Below are 21,211 nucleotides of genomic sequence, written 5' to 3'. Positions count from 1 at the left end.
GTAATCAATGAAAGTTATGAATAAGCATACCTTTTTCTTTATTTTTTATGAAAATTAAACATTTAGTGTATTTTTTTAATTTTTACAAAATAAAAGAGAAAAGGATAAAAAAAAAGAAAAAGTAAATATATGGAATGAACATAATATAATATATTGTTGTAGATATGTGTGTTTTACATGCATAACATTGTGATATTTGACAAAAGAAAGCAAACAAACGAAATACTATTTTTCTTTTAATATGAAAGTATTGAATGCTTGATCCAAATGGTAAGGTGAAATTCTTATGTCCATGAATTACAAATATGAAATGTTGTTTTTTCGTTTAAAAAAGTATGTATTAACAAATCAAAGTAGATGTAGAAAATAAGATGATTTTAAGGAATAATAGATCGCATTTATATCAAAATTATAATCATAAACCTTTAAGCAATTAAAAATAAACTTTATTAAAATACTTTATTATATATTTTATGATTTTAGTATAATTAATCATTTTAGAATTATCTAACAAATGTTCAAATGAATATAAATTTTAACATCTCATTTAATAATATAAAACTGCTACATAAAACATTAAAAGTTTATAATACACAAATTAATAAAAATTAGAAACAATATATAATATTAATAGAGTTATTTATCTTGATAACTATAAAAAAACATAATATATGTGCACACCAAACCAAAACTAAAACTACAATTTTTTTAAAAGAAAAAAAAACTCTGATATAATTAATTAGATAAAACTATATACCTATTCTTTTGCATCATTACCTTCCATGCATATCATCTCTTAATTCACTTAATGCTTACCCAGGAAAGTAATTATCGCAAAAAAAAAACATAAACACAAAAGAAAAGACACAATAAGTTAGTGTGCAAAGGAAATATCACAAAACAATTAAATCATATTGAATATCAACACACATAAACAACTAACATTAGACTTCCAGATACATGTTTTTAACATATGGTTTCGCTGTAGGTGTACACTTGTAGTAGTATACTATGGAAAATCATAAACATATAGATTATCACCGTGCTACTCACAAGATTAGTCTTCTTCATGCCTAGGACCAAAAAGTCAATAGGTTAGAACAACCTCCTACCAAAACACACACTGAACATCACCACCACACGTGATTTCTCCTCAACAATCATACCACACATATCCATAAAAAAATCCTAACTCACACACAGTTACCATACTCATGAGCATTCTTAAAGATTATATAAATCAATATTAAACAACCAAAAAGGAAAAAAAAAACAAAACATACAGACCGATGCTTAAGGGTCATGTCCAACGCTAAACTTTTCGCAAAAGGTGCGCTTAAAGTCATTCTTATCGCAAAAAATTGTGCTCAAAGATCTTTACCAACCGCTCAACGACCTGAAATTAAATTGCTTCAGACCTATAGTGAAAGATGGTGCTTCAAGCCTAACCCGTATTGCTCAACGTTTTACCAATTAACAATAAACTTAAATTTGTGATTTAAGTGAATTTGAACCCAATCAATTGCTCAAATTGATATTCCTTTTTCATATAGTTGGTTCAACATAATTTTTATACATTAAAACTCATACCAATATGCTCAATTGCTCAGCTCTTCAATTCTTTCAAACTCCAAACAACAAACAAACTCAATTTAATCCTCAAACCACACAATTCAATTCAAGCATAAACACCAATAAGATTAAATCAACATACCAACAACATAAGATTTATCAACTCACGCATAATAAAGCAACTAGCTTCACTACCCGAAGGACAAAACAAATAGTTTGGTGACCCTTATAACAACTCAAATGCACATGAAGCTCAAATTGTCTTGAACAACACAAATATGATTAGGGCACATCGTTACCACTAATTAATAAAGACTAGCAAAGAGAACATAATACAAACACTTCATCCAATCCAAAAAAGGTCACATACAAAGGAAGAACAAACCGACCAAGAAAGGGACAAACAACCAACTTATCTTATTAAAGAAACTGATGGGTTGATCTTGATGAACTCACCAAAAGAAAAAAATCTTACAACCTCTTCAAAAAGATAAATGAATCATAAGAAATTTTAGAAATAAAAGATAAATTTAAGAAAAAGTTATAGAAAAAATGTATATTTTTAAATAATGAAACTCATTTATAAAACTTTTACTTATCCTTTAAACTTTTATCATTAAATTAATCGAGTCTCTAAATTATAAAACACTATCAATTTTAAAATAATGTTTTCTAAATTTTTACATAAACAAGTATTTAATCAAAAATAATTTGAATTTAATATAAATAGGCTGGAAATGTAAGAATATCTATAAGTCACAATATTACCATGTGATTATGAAAATTTTGTTGACTTTCATATGGAATTTTTACCAATAAATAAATGACTTTGAATTTAATTAACATAAGTTGATGGGAAAGAAAGTATTTATTGTCATGTAACTACAGTTTATTAAATGGCTTTTTTTTTCATAACAAAGATAGTAAAAATATACCAAACATAATTTTTAACTAGTTGAATTAGAAATATAAAAAAGAAAAACTTTGCATTAATAGCTTTGAAAATTAAACTCAATTAATTGTATTCTTCTTACCTCTAACGAGGCAAAACGACTAGGGAAGTTACAAAAGTAGATGTACAAGTACAATCATCTTTAATTCAAGAAAGTAAGCAAATTCTTTCAAAATTAAATTACTTCATATATATATCATAGGTATTTTTTAATCAAATATTGCACAAAATCTTATTATGTAAAAGAAAATACGTAAAAAATAGTTACAAAAATTTATGTGTTTTTATATCAGGGTAGAAAGATTACGTAAACAATTTGACTAAATTTTGATGAGAGCCTGAAAGTAAAATTCTCTAAAAATGCCCTAAATGCTTTATTAAAGCTCTGTTCTATGAAAACTCTGTTCCCGTCTTGTCACGAAGGAAAAGAACAAGGGAAGCTACAAATCAGAGGGCTGATACAGTGAAGTTTGATGCAAAACGGTAAATACACGTTAATGTGGGTACAAAAAGGGGCAAGGAAAAATGAGACCAGCTTGAAGATTCTGCATCCTTATTATTATTCCTCACACCCTCATGACGAGGTTGCAACTCTGAATACGATAAATCGTAGGAACAGGCAACACTTAACAACATATCCAGATTCACTCTTTCATTCATACATTTATTTCATCAATTATCTCCAAAATCCACACCTACTAGTCAATAATACTATCTTTGAGTACACTTTTTCTTCTTCTCACTCACCATTCACTCTCTTTCATTCACTCCATTGACTCTGCACCACCCCTTTCATCTTTGGTTGGTAAGATCACCAAAATGGAGAAAATAAAAATCCTGCCTTTAACTTATGTTCTTTAGAAAATCTCTGTTTTGTTTGTTAATACCCATGTGGTGTATTCTTGTTGTTCCCAACATCACATGTTCGAATGTTGATTTGGCACCCCTGTTAGATCTCGGGGTGGTTTTTATGTTGTGCCACTGAATTTTGTGAAATTTTGATGACCATGTGATGAATTTCACTCCTTTTTATTCAGTGGTGACTTCCTTCACATTCAAAATTGGATCTTACACAGAACCACGAGGGTGGTTGCCGTAAAAGATTTTGTTTTTATTTTTATTTTTTATTTTTTTTGGTTTGATTTGTAATTGTGAGCAAGATGCAATCTAGGGGTGTGGCACTTGAAGAGGGAAAGGAAAGAAGCAGCCAATCGAAGCCTTTGAGACCACTGAGGCTACTTGTGTTGTTTTTTGCTCTATGTGTTGTGTTTTCGGTCATTAGCATATACACGGTTAAGCATTTTGGAATTGAGAGTATGGTGACTACAATGAGTTCTAATTTTCAGCCATGTTATTATGAGGAGCCCGGTGGTTTGGATAAGTGGATTAGACCACCTTTGAGCCTGATCCACAATATGAGTGACAAAGAACTGCTGTGGAGGGCTTCTTTTGTTCCAAGGATCAAGGATTATCCATATCCTAGAATTCCCAAGATTGCATTCATGTTCCTGACCAAGGGACCATTGCCTCTGGCACCCCTTTGGGAGAGGTTTTTCAAGGGTCATGAGAAGTTGTTTTCCATATATATTCATTCACTGCCCTCATATCAACCTCAGTTTCCTCCTTCTTCTGTCTTTTACGGCAGGCAAATCCCTAGCCAGGTAAGGCCATATCCATCTTATGCTGCTATTTGTTGATGAAACTGCACTTGCTCTCTTTACCCCTGTAACACCCCTGATCTGAAGTTGCCAATGCTTAATTGCTGGGAGTTTAGTAGTTTAAACTTTATATGTTCATCTCTGTTCACAATGTTATGTCTTCTTTTAAGTCCTGTTTATGCTTGTGTTAAATTTTTTTATGAGAATTTATCTACTGCTGATGGTGGCATCAATGCATTTGATCATAGTTGCATTTTACTTTCTGAATTCTGCCTTGTGTGGTGATGGTAATGTTGATTTTTTTATCAGTGTTAAATGCTTAGTGTGTCAAGTTGCTAGACTTTTAGGTAAGGAATTCAGCAAGTCATATAAGTGGATGCAAAACATTCAGGTTTACCATGTTGTGAACTTAGGTTCATAATGGGCTTGAGTCAAGGTTGTAATCTTTCAATAGCAGTGTGAGTAAAAGAATCATACATTTTACTTAGAAGATAAAGATAGTTTTACAAGGTGATTTTCTTTTTTTGATCGGCAAAAAATGTATAAATAATAGAACAATTGGGGTGCTCTCTAACCCTTTTACATAAAAAATTACATAATTACAAGGTGATGAACCATGGAATGTATTAACATTGGATTAGTAAGAACATATAAAACAGTAAGTATAATACTACCTAGTTATCTATAACTTGTTACCTGTTTAGAATTGTCCGTTCACGAAATATCATTGCATCTACAAATCTTATGTAGCGTTGCATGTGAAAGACATAGGTTTGAGAGAAAGATAAGAAGATTATCCTGGGAAAAACCTTGAGCCTTGCTTCCTAGGAGAGTTATGGCAGTCACTGAAAGTTATGTGTTCATGTTTCCTTTTGTAATACTTAGGTAAGTCTGTAGCCTGGGTTAAGATACTGTTCTATTGGATTAATTTGCACATACTTAGGATTTTAAAGGAAGAAAGAAAAGTTATCATCGTGGACCATTTTAATGATTGCTAAGCTCAATGGCCTACTTTTTTAAAATCTTAAGCTATTAGGTAAAAACCACAAGATCCGTTCTAGAGCCATTATTGTCCTTAATGAGTAAACAATACACATAAGCACTCTATTTTGTGCTAAAATTCAAATTAATTGTGCATTATAAGGGTGGAAAGGATCTAATTCCAAATCACTTGGTCACAGAGGCTTGAATATTATACAGAGGACTAATGCTCCTAAAAGTTTACATTGTTAGAAGGCACAAATAATAGTTTTATGTCTATTCATGTTCAAGGACTGTGGTTTTCAAACGTATGAAATGGGTAGAGGGAGATCAAGAATGACTCTACGGGAAGTTCTCAAGAGAGACCTTATGATGAATATCTCTAAGGATTTGGTCTTTATATGAGACCAGTAATATTGTATGATCCATGTAACCAACTTCATCTAGTGGCATAATACTTTTGTTGCTTTTCATAGCTATATGGATTTGCAGCCTTGCATATATGACGTTCTTGGTTAAATTAACTCCCTCAATGTTAGCTTCCTAATTGGCAGGTTAACTACCGTAACCCTATTACCATTAACATAAGATTCAGTAAACTCTCTGACTTGGGTAAAAACTTAAAGCACAATGAGTGATTATAAAAAATCGATTTCATAAAAGCCTTCAAAAACATCAACCATGAATTGATTTAACTGGCTGGTAAACTGTAAACCATTAAGATGATCCTTTTACTTTGAGAATTAGATAAGATACAAGTTCTCAACAAGTAGGATAACATAGCCAGTAATTGTTTCTGTGTTTTTTAATGCTGAGTGTCTTTGTTATCTCTGTAATGGATTTGTCAATTTGCACTGGATGGCTTAGTTTCACATAAGTATGTTGCATTTACACCATGAATGTATTATGAGCTTTTTCATTTACACCATGAATTTGCTGCATTTTAGAATTCATAACTCAAGATTAGTCTTGTGCCACTTATTTTGACTTAAGCTATCTTACATTCTTTTTCTCAGCAGTGAGTTTTTCATCCAAGCATTTAACAACATGGAAGCTATACTTGTGATTTCTGCAAGAGCTTATGATTTCTTTTGACTGTATTGTGACCGTTCAACCAATTTACTCTTCAAGCCTCTGATGATGATCTTTTAGTTTTTCTTGTGTAGGTTTCTGAGTGGGGAAGGATGAGCATGTGTGATGCTGAAAGAAGACTCCTTGCTAATGCATTGCTTGACATCTCCAACGAGTGGTTCATACTTCTCTCTGAGTCATGCATTCCCCTCTACAAATTCAGTTTTGTCTACCATTACATAATGAAGTCCAAACACAGCTTCATGGGTGCATTTGATGATCGTGGTCCATTTGGAAGAGGGCGTTACAACGAGAACATGGCCCCTCTGGTGAACATCACCAAGTGGCGCAAGGGCTCGCAATGGTTTGAAGTAAACCGAAAGCTCGCCATCACCATAGTTGAAGACACGAAGTTCCATGCGATATTCGAGCGATATTGCCGGCCGGCTTGCTATGTCGATGAGCACTACTTCCCGACGATGCTCACCATTCAAGCAGCAAATGTTTTGGCCAACAGAAGCATAACTTGGGTGGACTGGTCTAGGGGTGGAGCTCACCCGGCTACATTTGGAAGAAATGACATCACTGAGGAGTTTTTCAACAGAGTACGAGGAGGTCATACATGTTTGTACAACAATAGAAACTCTTCTGTTTGTGTGCTTTTCGCCAGAAAATTTGCTCCTAGTGCTTTGGAACCTTTGTTACAAATGGTGGATTCAAAGGTATTGGAGTATTGACATATACTGTGTTGTTACTTTCCATTGAAACTTGAGGGAAAATAGAGATGTAGAATAAAGTGCTTAGATATATATACTAGTGAGATTCATCATATGGCTTATGACATCTGTCAACATCCAATTTCGTCCAGATTTATCATATATGACTTATGATATGTGCATTGTTGGAGAGTGCTCGGTGGTAGAGTGACCCCATTTCATACACAAGTTGAGTCATTTTTGAATGTACAAAAGAGACCTGTTTGATCATACTTTTGTCTAATATTAACTTCATGGATCTTTGTTCTTTTTCTCTTTTTTACATTTTAAGGTTTTTACAGATTGGAGATTATGACACTATTGTTCACCCATCTTCTCCTTAATTTGACAAAAATGAGAGAGATATGAGAAATAAAGGAGGCACAAAAAAGTATTATCATGAAACAGTAAAGACTGAAACTTTTGAACTCAGCGTAAGGAAATTGATTAAAACTATTGTTTTAGACTGAAACTTAGAAAAAACACCAAGTTTTAGACTACCTCTTTAATTTGAAATTTAAACAGGTGATGTTTTTTTTTTTGTTTTTTTCTTTTATACATTTCTGGGTTATTTTTTAAAAGACAATTATGAAATGAGATATGTGTAAGGTGAAATCATGTTTTAAAATACAATTTCGATTATTATTAAGACTTAAGAGTTATTTTTATTTTTGAAAATTAAAATTAAAGTCCTGCTTTAAAATATGTTTTTTTTTAGAAGTTGAGTTTTAAAGTTTTGCTTCTTTATTAGAAGTGTATTTTAAAATTCTAGTTCTGTTTGTTGAATTTTAAAATAGGATCTATTATTGAGTTTTAAAGTCATTTTTTTTTTGGGTAGGTTTTTAAAAACTACACCAAAAACATAAAGTGCTTATTTGACAGAAATGAAAGAAACAAAGGGATGGTAGAGAAGAGAAAAAGTAACACATGTCACATGAATGAAAATAGAGATTGTTTGATTTGAAAAACAATATCTATATATTATTGATTATGTCTATTGTATTTATTTTGTTTAAATTTCTTAAAAGTTTTTTCTTGTTTTACCTTCTTTATCTAGCATTTTTCGTTTGTAGATAGTTATTTCACTTCTTAAAAGTTTAGGCACACACTAATATCATAAAGAAAAGTGTCAAATTTGTTTTGTTCAGACTTGTTATCATAGGAAAAAACTGAAAATAAAATAAAATAAAGATATTAATAATCAAATTTAAAATTTAATATTTAGCGTGGTGTCGTGGTGTCATGTCCAGTGATCCCAATGAAAAAGTAAACTTCATCAATCACACGGAACTTGAAGCTGTTTTTTTTTTCTCTTGAAGAAATACAAGGTTAACATGTAATGTTAGAAGATTCCACAATTTCTTGCCTGATTAAGATGCAACCCAGAGCTCAAAAGCTCATCTAGAAGAGAACAGTCAATTTATACATCAAGAAAGTGTTTACACAGCAAACCAGTTTTCTACTTTGTCACTTCAAAAGTAGCTCGAAGAGCAGATATCATGACTGGGCATTCTCCCTTCTCGTCATAGTCAGCATATTCTCCACTTGACAAGTCAACATTCTCAAATTTGGTTCCCTCAAGCTTCAAAATTCAAGTTGCATTAGTCAGAAATATGACCAACATGCAGAAAATTATGATATTACCAAAATTATAGGGCGTGTTAGAAATATGACTATAGGGTTAAATTACAGGTTTCTGCACCAGGAAAATATAGTACTGTACAATTTCGAATGAAATTTTATTCAAGAGGGTAGAAAAGGGCTGTATCTTGCAAATTGTGATGATCGAAACTATTTAGAACCTGATCACTTTCCCATATGTAATTATAGGTTTAATTTTTTAAGACTGGAATAGAAGATTTTGAGATTAATTAATCACATCAAATTCATCCCAGTTTTAAATTCTTAGAAAAACATTACAGACATCGTTTCCAGTCTTGATAACAGTGAACAAAATAAATTGAATCATTAACAGTAAGCATCAAACCAAAACAAAGGAAGCACATGTTTCAATGCAGAAGAGTGAGTATAATGAGATATTTACAATGCCCAGCATATATATCAGCAACACTGAATAATCAGAAGAGATCGGACACATGATGCCATTAAGCTAACGTATTTGTTTTCAATAGAGGAAAGTGAGTATATGAACTATATATACAATACAAACTCATATGCTTACATGTCAGAAGCAACAATGAACAATCAAAAGAGACCAGATGATGTGACAACAAAAAAATGGAAACATAGAATGAAATTAAAAAGGATACTCACCGATTCAACTTTCCATCCATCACCGAATACAAAATCTACTGGTTCATAGCCCCTGCAGTCAAATAACATCAATGGGGCGTACTTCCCTGATTCACTGATTTCCTGGGTGAGTGGTTTACCTTTGCCTTCGATCATGGTTACAGTGCCATCCCTGCCACAAAATTTGCACTACATACCAAATAAAGGATACTAAGAAACCACCAGCTGCAGGAGCAAACAGTTTAAAGAAGCACAAATGAAAGAAAACACTGCATTGAGTGCTTATCATTTTAAAGTTATGCAGCAGAATCACATAAAATTTTCAGAACCTTTCCTACTACGTCAGGGACAGAAAAATAACCACATAAGTAAAAGCCCAATCACGCTAAACGAATAGAATTCTGCTCAGTTGGTGTTTCTTTAATGCACTTGGGTCATATTTGGATAAAATTATCCATAAGTATTTATAAGAGAAACATAATCAGGTAAAAGAATTAAGCTTCTCACATAAACTTCCACAAAAAGCTATTTTCATTTAACTTTTCAAAAGCCTAAGGCACATAAGTTCGATCATTTTAGATTATAGAGAAGTTCAAGTCATTTTACCTCTTTTTTCAACTACAAATATTTATAGAGAAGTTTATCCAAATATAGTTTCATTTCACCTAATTGAAAAAAAAAAAAAAAAAGTCGATGAGCCTAACAGTGAAGATTGCAAATACTAGTGCAGTGGACAGTTTCACTTGTCTTTTCTACCGTTCATAAATACATCATAAAAGGGACACACTGAAAAATTACATATCTCTAAAAGTAAAAAGATAGCATTATGAATTGAGAAAAACTGTTTTTTGACAGCCAATGAGAAAAATATTTTATGCACTAACAGTATCAGATCACCTCAATGGTGTGTTTACATTGTGGACTATCTTTCAATCATTAACGAAACTAAGTTTGTCACTTTCCACCATAGTCATCTTAAAACTCAAACCAACAACAGTTTATGATTGGATAACGATGTAAAATTATTTTAAAGGTGTGCATGATTACTAAATTCTTGCCAACGCATACAAAGATGAAAATCACAAGAAGTTCCTAAGGTCATTAATTCCGATGAGGAATGCTGAGATAAATTTTATCAGAAATCATCAGAAGAGACTAATTCAAAAAGTAGTAGGACCCACCACATTTTGTGATTACCAATAAACTATGAGAGATTAATAAGAACTTGAACTGAGAAATGTGTAAGAGACTCGTGCGAGAATCAATCACAATCTTTCAGGGACTATTAAATGCACGGATTTATTGAATTGGGAAATGAATGAAATTTTTTTTGATGAAACGCAAGCAAAGGGAGAATTAGGTTACTTTTTGAATGAGATGAGTGGTGCCCTTTCCAACCGGAAGAGGAACGGTGTCGTTTAAGAGGACGCATGTTTCTTTCTGGCTGATTTCACCGCATCTCCCACATTTCAACTATTGATTGCAACAACAGAACGAAAATGAAAAACTGAAAGAAACTAAAAAAGGTTGAATTTGATAAATTGGAAGAGAAGAAGGAGAAAGAAAGAAACCTTGAAAAGGTAAGAGAAATCGGGATCGTCGCAGCCACCTTGGGGTTGAAGATTGGTGAGATTCTCAAGCTCCGCAGTGATCATCAACGTGAAGTTCACCATTTCTCTCTCTCTCTGATACACAGTAATACTTCTGCTTCCGGTATTTTGATGTTTTGGATGATTCTAGACAGTGTAATATCAGAGTAATAGGTTTATGTAACTAAATTATTAGTACATATTTATTAATATAACATTATACTACAGTTAAATTGTAATAAAAATGTTTTGAATTTAAAATGAAAAAATGATTTATTGTAATTTTATTTTTCTGAGTGTCTCGATTATCTATTATGGTTGCATGTATACTTTATTCTTTTAATTAAGTTATATTAAGTTTTTCTTCATTCATGATTATTAATGAAATTAATCAACATGACAAACTAGATATGATATTATAACGAGTAAATAAATACTGAGTATCAATTTCAAAAGAGAGAATAATTAAACTAAATATCTTAAAATAACTATTGCGTTTGTTTGATTGTTATGTTAATGATGTTGGTTGGTTAATAAATTATTGCTTTTGGACAACATTGAACATCAAAAGGAATTTATTTTCATTGTGGAAAAAAAATAATCAATTAATCGTTGGATAAAATCATTTTGAAACAAAAATAAATTTAAATAGAGAAAACTCAAGAAATGTATTCCTCGGAAATAGAACTTGGGGAATCGGTAGTAATTATTTCAAGATTAAAAATCAAATTTATACAATGATGTATATAAGATATTTTTAATTATTGCACTTAATAAGGGTTAAAACTATTTCAAACACAAAAAATAACTCCAATTAAATACAATAATTTTTGTAGTATAAAAATATTAGTATGAAATAGTTGAAAAAGAGAAATATTGACTGGGATAAAGTGTAAAATATATATTTAAAAGAGAGGGTGAGGAGGATATTAAAATAAAGTAAATGATGAATTTGATTTATTGTTAGATTTGTTCGTAAACTGAGTCATATTTTAAAGGATTAAATATGTTTTTAGTTTCTAAATTATTGTTCGAAAATAATGAAGACCAAATTGTACCTTACTTTGAAATAGGGACGAAAACCGACCAATAGTTTAGAGACTAAAAACATATTATTTTAAATTGGTAGAATTTTTTTTAAGATAAATTAGTTAGATGTTAGATAAAATGAAGTAATTTGCATATTGGTTCTCATTCGTAAAAGAAGTTGGAATTTTTAATTTAACGTATCTCATTTTATTTATCGGTAGATCACTAACATCAAAATAGTTTTAGAAGGGAAAAATTAAAACAATCCAAACATGCATTCACTTAAACATTATTTATCATAATATATATATATATATATATATATATATATATATATTATAATACTACATAAACAGATTTATAGATTAAATATCCATCCCATACAAAAAAAATTAAATAGGTCAATTCAAGATATGTTTATGAAAATTATATTATATTTCCTCAAAGGGAAAAAAAGGGTGATTGTTGAACCTCTTCATTCAAATTAATAAATTCTACGTAACAAAATAGTGGAGTATTTCAGAATGATGTTTGAAAAATTAAATTCATCTTGAGTCATTACAAACAGACTATATAAAAAAAAAAGGTCAAAATATTAAACAAAATTATATAACAAAATTATATAACAAAATTTTGTAACTATATATGATTTTAATAGAGGTGACAGTTTCTCTTGTTTCACCTTTTATAGGCAGAAGGTAGTTGCATATGCCTAGACAAAAGAAAATTCAATTTATAATATTTTCTCTTAATTTTGATTTTGGTTTTTATAGCTTTAGAATTTTGCAATTGTCGTCCCTTTATCATACATTTATGGATTTAAGCCCAATATAATATTAAAACTATTTTCTTATATTTTATTTGCCAATTATATGTTTAAAAGTATTTTTGATATACATGCTTAAGTAATATTATTTTCCAAAATCACTCCACTTTAAACCAATTATTAACCAAAATCAAATTTACAGCTCATCTAAACATACAAACAAATGGTTGAATTGAAATTGGAGTCATATTTCAAATCTCTCACTCTTAGACTAAAATAATTCATTTAATATTTTAACATTTATAATTGTTATGTAATCAAGAAGAAGAAAAAAAGTTAGTCAACCTCTTAGTATAAATTAATAATGTGTAGCATAATAATATTTTTATTTTGATATAATTATAAGAAATAAGTTTTACTTTTACATATTTTTATTTTGATGTAATTTGTAGGAAATATATAATATTTTTTTTGCTTTAAAAGGTTTACTTCTTAAAATGTGCATGTTGATTAACTTTAAACATTTTGCATTAATGACAAGTCAACTATGTTAATTGGGTTCATGATAGCAAGTCTAAAGAAAAAAAAAACCTCAAACTCATGAGTGGGCCAGACCAAACTTGAGTCCACTTGATCCACGAGCACCTGAACTAATTGTGGGTTTTTGTTTTCTGCACCCGTGATTACTAAATGAACCTATGCATCATCTATTTTTTGCATAGGTATATAAATGATGAATTCATGGTGTAAACATAAGTTGAATGACTCAGACGGTAACTCATGCAGACATCACTACCTAACTTATAGTTAAACCATTAATGTCTATAATTCATGATCTCACTTCAATAAATTGCATATATCTTCAATTTCAGTGTTGCAACTCAATTTGCAAGATACAAAAATTATCATTGCTAATTGAATTTTGAATGAGAAAAGTGTTCCACTTTTCTGCCATGAGATCCACAATGTTCATTCTCTTATGGCTGCTAATCACAGTCCATGGTGGCTCTCTATCAAGACACAAGATTTTGGAAGTTGAGAGAAAATTAAAGTATCTTAGAAGACATTCCTTAAAAACTATCGAGGTAATTAAATATATCTTAATCATCCTTCTATTGGGCTTTTCTTAATGTTTGTTAAACACCTAATTAGTTCTGTAATTGACGATCAAATCAGATATATAACAGAGAATATCATATACTTTATAGTGAGATATATAATGTTTTACTATGTTAATGATTATTATCATTATACAAAGTTAAAGTTTACTTATGTTTATAATTTTGCAGACTAGAAAAATGCTTTTGGTTTTTTTTAAAGACTAAACACATAATTAAATTTTGATTTATTATAACACTATTTTTTCATGTTTGTAGAGTGAAGATGGGGATATAATTGATTGTATTGATATTAATAAACAACCAGCATTTGATCATCCTGCATTGAAGGATCACAAAATTCAGGTAAGAGTTGTTTATCTTATTATTTTTATTTAATAGTCCAATATCATCTGAGAAAAATGAATTTAAGAATAATTTTAAATATTTTTTTTTCTTTTATTCGTCGTAAATGCTTTTTATATATAAAATTATATCAGATGGCTCCTACTCATAATTCAGCCAAAGAGGAGGTAACATCGGGATCAAGAACTTCAAGAAATGGAAACAATTCAAAGAGTGGAAAAATGATGAATGAATCTTTGAGTGTGACTTCACAAGTGTGGCAGAAAAGTGGAAAATGTCCAAAGGGAACAATAGCAGTGAGAAGAATAAGAAAAAGAGAGCTACTGAAGGCTCATTCAATTGAAGAATATGGAAGGAAGAAGCCAAGCTTCTCTCACCATCAACATGGTCAAGTGAATAAGAATCTTGATTCCTTTGTTCAACTTAAAAACCACTCTGTAAGTTTGGTTGCACTTTTGAATACTACAATCACAACTTTTATGTCATTTCTAAAATAGTATCATATTTTGTCTATTCTGTTAAACAACTTTTTACACCTCTGATTGTTATTTTCTCAGTACCTATAACTTTACTTTTGTTATCTTTTTCAAGTGTAGATCAAATATTTTCTACCAATTAGTAATAATTAATGTGCAAATAATAGTTGTTATATCCAGTTTTTGGAAGGTTTGAAGCATGGTATTGTTGTAGTTGAAAGAAAGAAGTAACTGTTTTGGTGTGGTGATTTGACATGTGAAACAGAAGGCAATATTGTTTACAGTCGGTTACCGTTATCTGGGAGGAAAAGCAGACCTGAGAGTGTGCAACCCTTTTGTTGAAAAAGATGATGAATACAGCACTACTCAAGTCGCTCTCTTAACAGGCCCACACAATGACTTTGAATGTGTTCAATCTGGTTGGGCAGTAAGAATTTCTCTCTTTATACATCTTTCTTACTTAAAAAACCACACTTATATATTCTACCACTTTTGCATCATTAAAAAACTTATTATATTCTTTGTAGATTTTCATGTTTGAACACCTCAAGTTATGTGGTTTCAAATTTTTACTTAATTTATTCTCTCTTTATACAATAAACTTGCAACAGGTGAATCCCAGTGTATATGGAGATAGACAAACTCGATTGTTTGTATACTGGACGGTCAGTTTTGCAATTCCATCAACCCTAAAATTCAACTTAGCTATCTACCAAATCAAAATAAGAGTGATGCTCTTCATTTAGTTATATTTCAATTCTTTTAATCTCTATAAAATAATGTAGATTTTATTTCGATACACTCATTTTTATTGTCCAAGCTGTTTTTGGTATATCAGATAAAATAAATAAATCGAAACGTACTAATTGATAAACATACTCAGAATTCGAGAACTGAATTCTAACCTAATATATTAAAATGTACTATTTATGTATAGTGAATTGTGTTAAAAAGAAGTTATTTTCAATTTTAGATGCACAAGAAACAGAAAAAATTACAAAAAGTAAAAAATATTTCGATTAAACTTTAGATTTATTGAAAAAATTTATTAATTTGTCCTAGTATTTTGGAACTGGTAATTTTAAACAGCATCTTTTGCAGGCTGATGGTTCAAGGGAAAGTGGTTGCTTTGATCTAACTTGTCCTGGGTTTATTCAGACCAGCAATGAGATTGCCTTGGGTGCTGCTATATATCCAATCTCAATTCCTGGTGACCTTCCATACGTAATAACAATTTACATCTTTAAGGTTAGTCATATGTTTCGTTCTAAGGGAAATAATATAATATTTTCCCTTAAATTATATATTATTCAGTTCACTCATCTCCACTCAACACTTAGATTCCTGAGAGTTGTTAAAGTATAAAAGATAAACTTTTTCTAATTTATTTTTCTTTATGGTTTTGATTTGCATTAGGATCCCTATACCAACAATTGGTGGGTGCAATATGGTGAGAAGACGAACATAGGTTATTGGCCACCGGAGTTGTTTGAAACAATACTTTACAATGCACAATCTGTGGAGTGGGGTGGTGAAGTTTACAGTACAACTATTGGACAAACTCCTCACACAGCAACACAAATGGGCAATGGCCAATTTGCTTCAGTTTTGTCTTTTTCATCTGCAATAACAAGAATGAGAATTCATGACAATTCTGACGTCTTGAAAATCCCAGAATTGGTCTATGATTATTCTGATGAATATAATTGCTATGATGTTTGGTTAATGTCAGATTACATTGATGATCCTCAATTCTATTATGGGGGTCCTGGTAGAAATCCAAAGTGCCCTTAACTTATTCATAATTAATGCTTCAACCAATTACATGTTATATGAGATAATGTATTGAATACTTTGGTAACATTTCTCTATTAATTTTTTGCATCAACACAATGCTATTTAACTGTGAAAAACACCAGTATCCACATTCCAATCTAATGCAAACCAGTTTCAACGAGTAAAATGAAAATGTAGTGCACAGGGAGACAACATACACTAATATTGCATTTGATTATTTTTAACATTCCACATAGTTACAACAATATCTACAAACGAATATGCTGTAACAACGACAAAAACAACAGAAAAAAGTTTAATAAAGTTGCAAGATACATATAGTAAAACAACAACAAAGTACAGGACTTGACGCACTGTACAAACTCATCTCGAAGCCCGTCTTGTGCCACATTTAGACAACACACACGTCCCATTTTCACTTCCAACAGAGTTTAGTATTTATAGCTTTTGACTTTCACATTTCTGAAGCAGAACAGAACCATAAACATGACTACACTAAATCATGCTGTTTTCTCTCTTCTTGAATGGATTGAAATATTCTAGCAGCTGATTCTGTCGCGGATTTCCCGTTGTGTGGAACGACTTTGATGACTTGTGTTTGCTGTCTGGTTTCAGCAGAGTGAAAAGAAAGAGAACGTGCATCACTTCCTTCAGCAATGCTCCCTGCTCTGATTCCCTGTGGTGTTTCAGTAGGAGTGCTTGCTGTGCTCCCTTGTAATCGTCTCTCCTTGGACACGCGAAGTTTCTTGACATGTGACATGGCTCCATTCCTCTGAACTGGCAAGTTGGATGAGCTTTGGTTATGTTGAGTGTTAAAATTGGCTCCTTCAACTGATGAATGACCATTTTGACCATGAGAACCTTGTCCGGCAAACTGGTTCACGTGTTCAACAGCTGACCCTGATGCTGCTTGATTCACTACTGGCATGCCGTAGGGGGAGAAGTGGGTGTGGTTGGGCAGAGAAACAAATGGTGACACCCCGACTACTTGATGAGAAGCTGGAAATTGAGAGGCAGGATTCATGAAAGTAGCCCCTAGAGGAGCTTGTCCGAATGGCCCGCCACATCCTGCAGGATTCGTTCTGGTAAATGCAGGCCCGGGATATGGCTTGTAGACAAGCCCTTCGGAAGGAGACATGACAGGAATTAACCACTGATGTTGAGGTGACTGATTGAAACTCCAGGGACTTGTTCTATTATCGGAAGCCACATCTGCCTGGTGTGGAATTCCTGAAAAAGGGGTGTGATTTGTAATGTGGCTACCATTTTTTGGGGACGAAAATGAGGTTTTCTTCTCAACAGCATTCTCAGCAGAACATTCTGTTTTAAGGTTCTGCTTTTCAGAGTTGTTTTTCTGCTTAGGAGTTTGTTGCTTGGGATCTACGACAACTTGCAATGAAATGGTTTTAGGAGTAGACCCCTCCAGAGGAAATTTCCCCAAGAAAGCACCATCTTCAAGCAAAACATCTGGGGATGAAGCAATCAGCTGTTGAACCTGTTTAAATAAAAAGAATTAATGTGTGAATGTGTATGCACAGACTTGAAGGGTGAATCTCCATGTCTGTGTGGAAGTACATGCAATAAAAGTTAACACGCTTCCCCTTTCGGGCTAGCAGAAGGGATCAACTTTACCTTGATCAGTCTGTGCAATTCAAACACTTGGACAGCAAACACTCTCTGTTGACTGTAGAGAGGAATGGGAGTTCAATCAAGAAAATTACACAATACTCATCCAAAAGGTAAAAACTCTTCTAAAGTAAAAATGTTTTACACACTTTCTTACTTTGAAGGAGCCACATAAGAATATAGCTCACAGCAATTGCTCAATACTCATCCAAATGGTTAAAGCTCCTCTAAAGTAAAAGTACTTTTACATAGTTTCATACTTTGAAGGAGCCAAGTAAAATATCATACAGATGGCAAATACGAATATAGCTAATGGAAGACAAACAAATTTCATAATTCATATGAAATAGTTGTGTAATTTAGTTGTTTCTGGTTAAAGACTGCACTCAACCATGAAGTTTAAAGCGTGCAATGTAACACAGCCATCTTCTTTTTTAGACATATTGATAACAAATCATATAAAAGATATCTCATGCATAGGAACTATTATATGGCTACTTAAGCTAAATGTCCCAACTTGAACACAGAAATTAAGACACTGACAAATGGGAGAAGAAAAAAAGAGCAATATTCCCCTTGTTATAAGTATAACATCTATTAACAACTCATCCCAGTATCATATACTCTTCAATTGTCCCTATACTCCGTGGGATCATCCTGCATTTCTCAGTCCCCTTCTTAGCCCAAGTCCTTTAGTGCAGCAAGGGCAAGCAGTACAGTAAGGAAACTCGCCCCAGTGGTAACATGGAGAACCAAGTAAGAGGAAACCAATAGATGAATATTTCCAAAGAGTGAAATGATCAGTTATCGGCCTGTCATAAGGGTAACCCTTCGACACAGTACAATATTTTAAGACTGCTCACCACCCTGTTTTAAGACGATCCAGTATCCACCATTAAAAATTTATTAAGAACTTTGAACATACAAAAAAACCAATTTAGAAGGGACCCCAAGATGATCAGATTTTCTTTCTTCAGAGCCACATTCGCTACTCCTTGAATGAAATGTAAATATACAGGTTATTTACTTAGTGTAGGATGTAAAGCATAAACCAAACCGATGCAGTTCTACAGTTTTAGATACAAGAGAAAGGAAACATACCTTCATTGAGTGGCAATAGGGAAAAGGTTTAACATAGCTTAGAAACCAAGCCTTATTATATCCATATCAAATATGCATGAAACAATATGAAAGGAATAAAAATATGAATAATCAAATTAGAAGACAAATCAAACTTGGGGTTTTATTCTATACTCCCGAACCTAGAAACAAGTTGACTTTTTTCTATGATAACTTTATAATATACATAAATCACAAATACCATCCAGATGAAGCATGTAGAAAAACAGAATCATAAATCAGTGAGAACTTTAACGAGGAAATAATTGAAATTTGAAATAACCACACCACAGAAAAACCTGCTGCTAACCATCAACATGACTTACTTGGCAATTTTTCGCCTTGCTTTCCAGAAATGTTTTTGACCTAATACCCCTACAACATCATCAGGAGAAACTATCAGACTTGATAAATTTGTTACCATGGAGATCTTCGAGACATCACCACTTTCATCAAAATTTCCCTTCTGTAATGGACCTTCAGTACCAACATCATGATATTCAACATCAACATCATCGGTAACCTCAACTGGACAGGTTTGGTTTACTGCAGAATGAAAACAGCTTTTTGGTACAAGGGCATTTCCATTATCCATATCCCTTGTAGAGTTAAGGAGATCAACGTCACCGGATTGAGGCCCAGCCACACACTCCTGCTGTAGACAAGCACCATCCTGATGTAACCTGCCTATACTTGGGACAGAACAATCTTGATCCTCTAGATTTGGAATCACCTTGGCTTGCATCACTAGACTGTCAATAACTTCTCCACTTGATTTGTTTTTGACAGACATTTTTGGTTGCTGTCTACTTGAGCTTACATGTGGATGTGTCTCATTCCCACTCCTCACATGCTTTCTCATGTCAACAGGAAGGGAACCAAACTGTGCTGGATCTCTTTCACCATCATTTTGCACTGAAACTGAGCGAAAATTACTACCACCCAAAGGAGTGAATTTTTTCCTATTGATCGCTTTATCATTAGAGTGACCAATCCTTGAGCAAATGTATGCATGAACATCATCATCATCTGCTCTCTTTCTCCTTTCTAGCTGCACCGATGAAGTGTTTGATCTTGATCCATCAGATTGGCGAGAAATATAACTTTCAGCTCGATGAGCAGGTGTTTGCGAAGGTAAACGAACTGGGTAACCATAACTTCTTCCATGCTCACTTCCCTGAATATATATTGATACTTATTAGAAATTAACACAAATTCATTTGCAAACCTTCACCAAACAACTCAATTTATAGGTGTATTTGTTTCAAATCTTACACTAAAACAACAAACTCCAAGGCATATCATAAAAAGGTTCATCATTAAGAATCCCCTAAATTGCTAAATTCCTTATTAAAGCCTAACACAATCTGATAAGAGGTGATTCGATAAACCCAACATAATATCTTAGAATTTGAGATTTGACCTAACCCAATCCTGCAAAACTGAGTATGAGACAAAGGCTACCCCTAATAACATACTATCTTAATTCTTTATCTCTAATTAAAGTTAGACTTGTTTTTTTCTCAAAAATCTCAAGCTTAAGTTAAGCAACTAAACCACAACAACACAAACATTTTCCAAGTTAGATTAAACAAAAATAAAAATTGAATGAAGAACAAATACACAGGAGCTAATCCTCACCTGGGTTGAGGAAGTTGGTGGAGCAGCTAGGTTAGAAGATGAATTTGGTTTGAGTGGCAGAAGGCGTGGATTGAACCTCTGAGAGGGAACACTGAGTTGTTCATAGAGGGCCATCTTGTTCCTTGGTGGTGCTCTTGGCCCTCCTTTCTCTGCATCATTTACATGAAGCCTCGGAAACATTGGCCCCGCCACCTTCTCATCGTCGTTCCCTCTCTTCATCTTAGCGAAAAATCTCTTCTTTTTCTTATCCCAATTTGCACCCACAAAGGGAAAAAAGAGAAGGAAAATCTGAATCGAATCTGAAAGTAAAATCTAGCAAGAACCCAGATGGGGCAACGAACAGTGATCAGAAAGCGAAGTACGGAAGAAAAAACGGAACAGATGAGCTAGGGATTCTCCTCAGACATTGCTCCGAGGTAATAGAAAGAGAAATAGAAGAGGAAAAAAGTGCGCTCTTGTGGGC

At 32.5% G+C, this 21,211-nt stretch overlaps 4 protein-coding genes across 4 annotated transcripts; 2 read left to right on the top strand and 2 right to left on the bottom strand.

Annotated features, from left to right (window-relative positions):
• Positions 1–2,945: 2,945 nt before the first annotated feature.
• On the top strand, positions 2,946–7,259 carry LOC124832681 (Core-2/I-branching beta-1,6-N-acetylglucosaminyltransferase family protein). The gene is made up of 2 exons (XM_047306942.2): positions 2,946–4,185; positions 6,330–7,259. The coding sequence occupies exons 1-2, from the start codon at positions 3,685–3,687 to the stop codon at positions 6,969–6,971; spliced, it is 1,143 nt and encodes a 380-aa protein (XP_047162898.1). The 5' UTR covers positions 2,946–3,684; the 3' UTR covers positions 6,972–7,259.
• A 1,010-nt stretch (positions 7,260–8,269) lies between these two features.
• LOC124832682 (uncharacterized) lies at positions 8,270–10,991 on the bottom strand. Its single transcript, XM_047306945.2, has 4 exons — positions 10,814–10,991; positions 10,608–10,715; positions 9,264–9,431; positions 8,270–8,571 (listed from the first exon to the last, which is right to left on the bottom strand). Exons 1-4 carry the CDS (start codon positions 10,913–10,915, stop codon positions 8,449–8,451), a joined length of 501 nt encoding a protein of 166 aa, XP_047162901.1. The 5' UTR covers positions 10,916–10,991; the 3' UTR covers positions 8,270–8,448.
• A 2,538-nt stretch (positions 10,992–13,529) lies between these two features.
• LOC124832684 (protein neprosin-like) lies at positions 13,530–16,377 on the top strand. The gene is made up of 7 exons (XM_047306947.2): positions 13,530–13,711; positions 14,003–14,089; positions 14,224–14,526; positions 14,831–14,992; positions 15,177–15,230; positions 15,667–15,813; positions 15,982–16,377. The coding sequence occupies exons 1-7, from the start codon at positions 13,553–13,555 to the stop codon at positions 16,357–16,359; spliced, it is 1,290 nt and encodes a 429-aa protein (XP_047162903.1). The 5' UTR covers positions 13,530–13,552; the 3' UTR covers positions 16,360–16,377.
• Positions 16,378–16,556: 179 nt separating this feature from the next.
• On the bottom strand, positions 16,557–21,211 carry LOC124832683 (protein EARLY FLOWERING 3-like). The gene is made up of 4 exons (XM_047306946.2): positions 20,749–21,211; positions 19,434–20,284; positions 17,995–18,046; positions 16,557–17,857 (listed from the first exon to the last, which is right to left on the bottom strand). Exons 1-4 carry the CDS (start codon positions 20,965–20,967, stop codon positions 16,853–16,855), a joined length of 2,127 nt encoding a protein of 708 aa, XP_047162902.1. The 5' UTR covers positions 20,968–21,211; the 3' UTR covers positions 16,557–16,852.

The sequence above is a fragment of the Vigna umbellata genome, chromosome 1 (assembly GCF_029865625.1).
Source record: "Vigna umbellata cultivar VRB3 chromosome 1, Vumbellata_1.0, whole genome shotgun sequence".
Classification (NCBI taxonomy): Eukaryota; Viridiplantae; Streptophyta; class Magnoliopsida; order Fabales; family Fabaceae; genus Vigna; species Vigna umbellata.
Note: the sequence above shows the minus strand (reverse complement) of the source record. Positions and strands in the feature narration are given on the sequence as shown.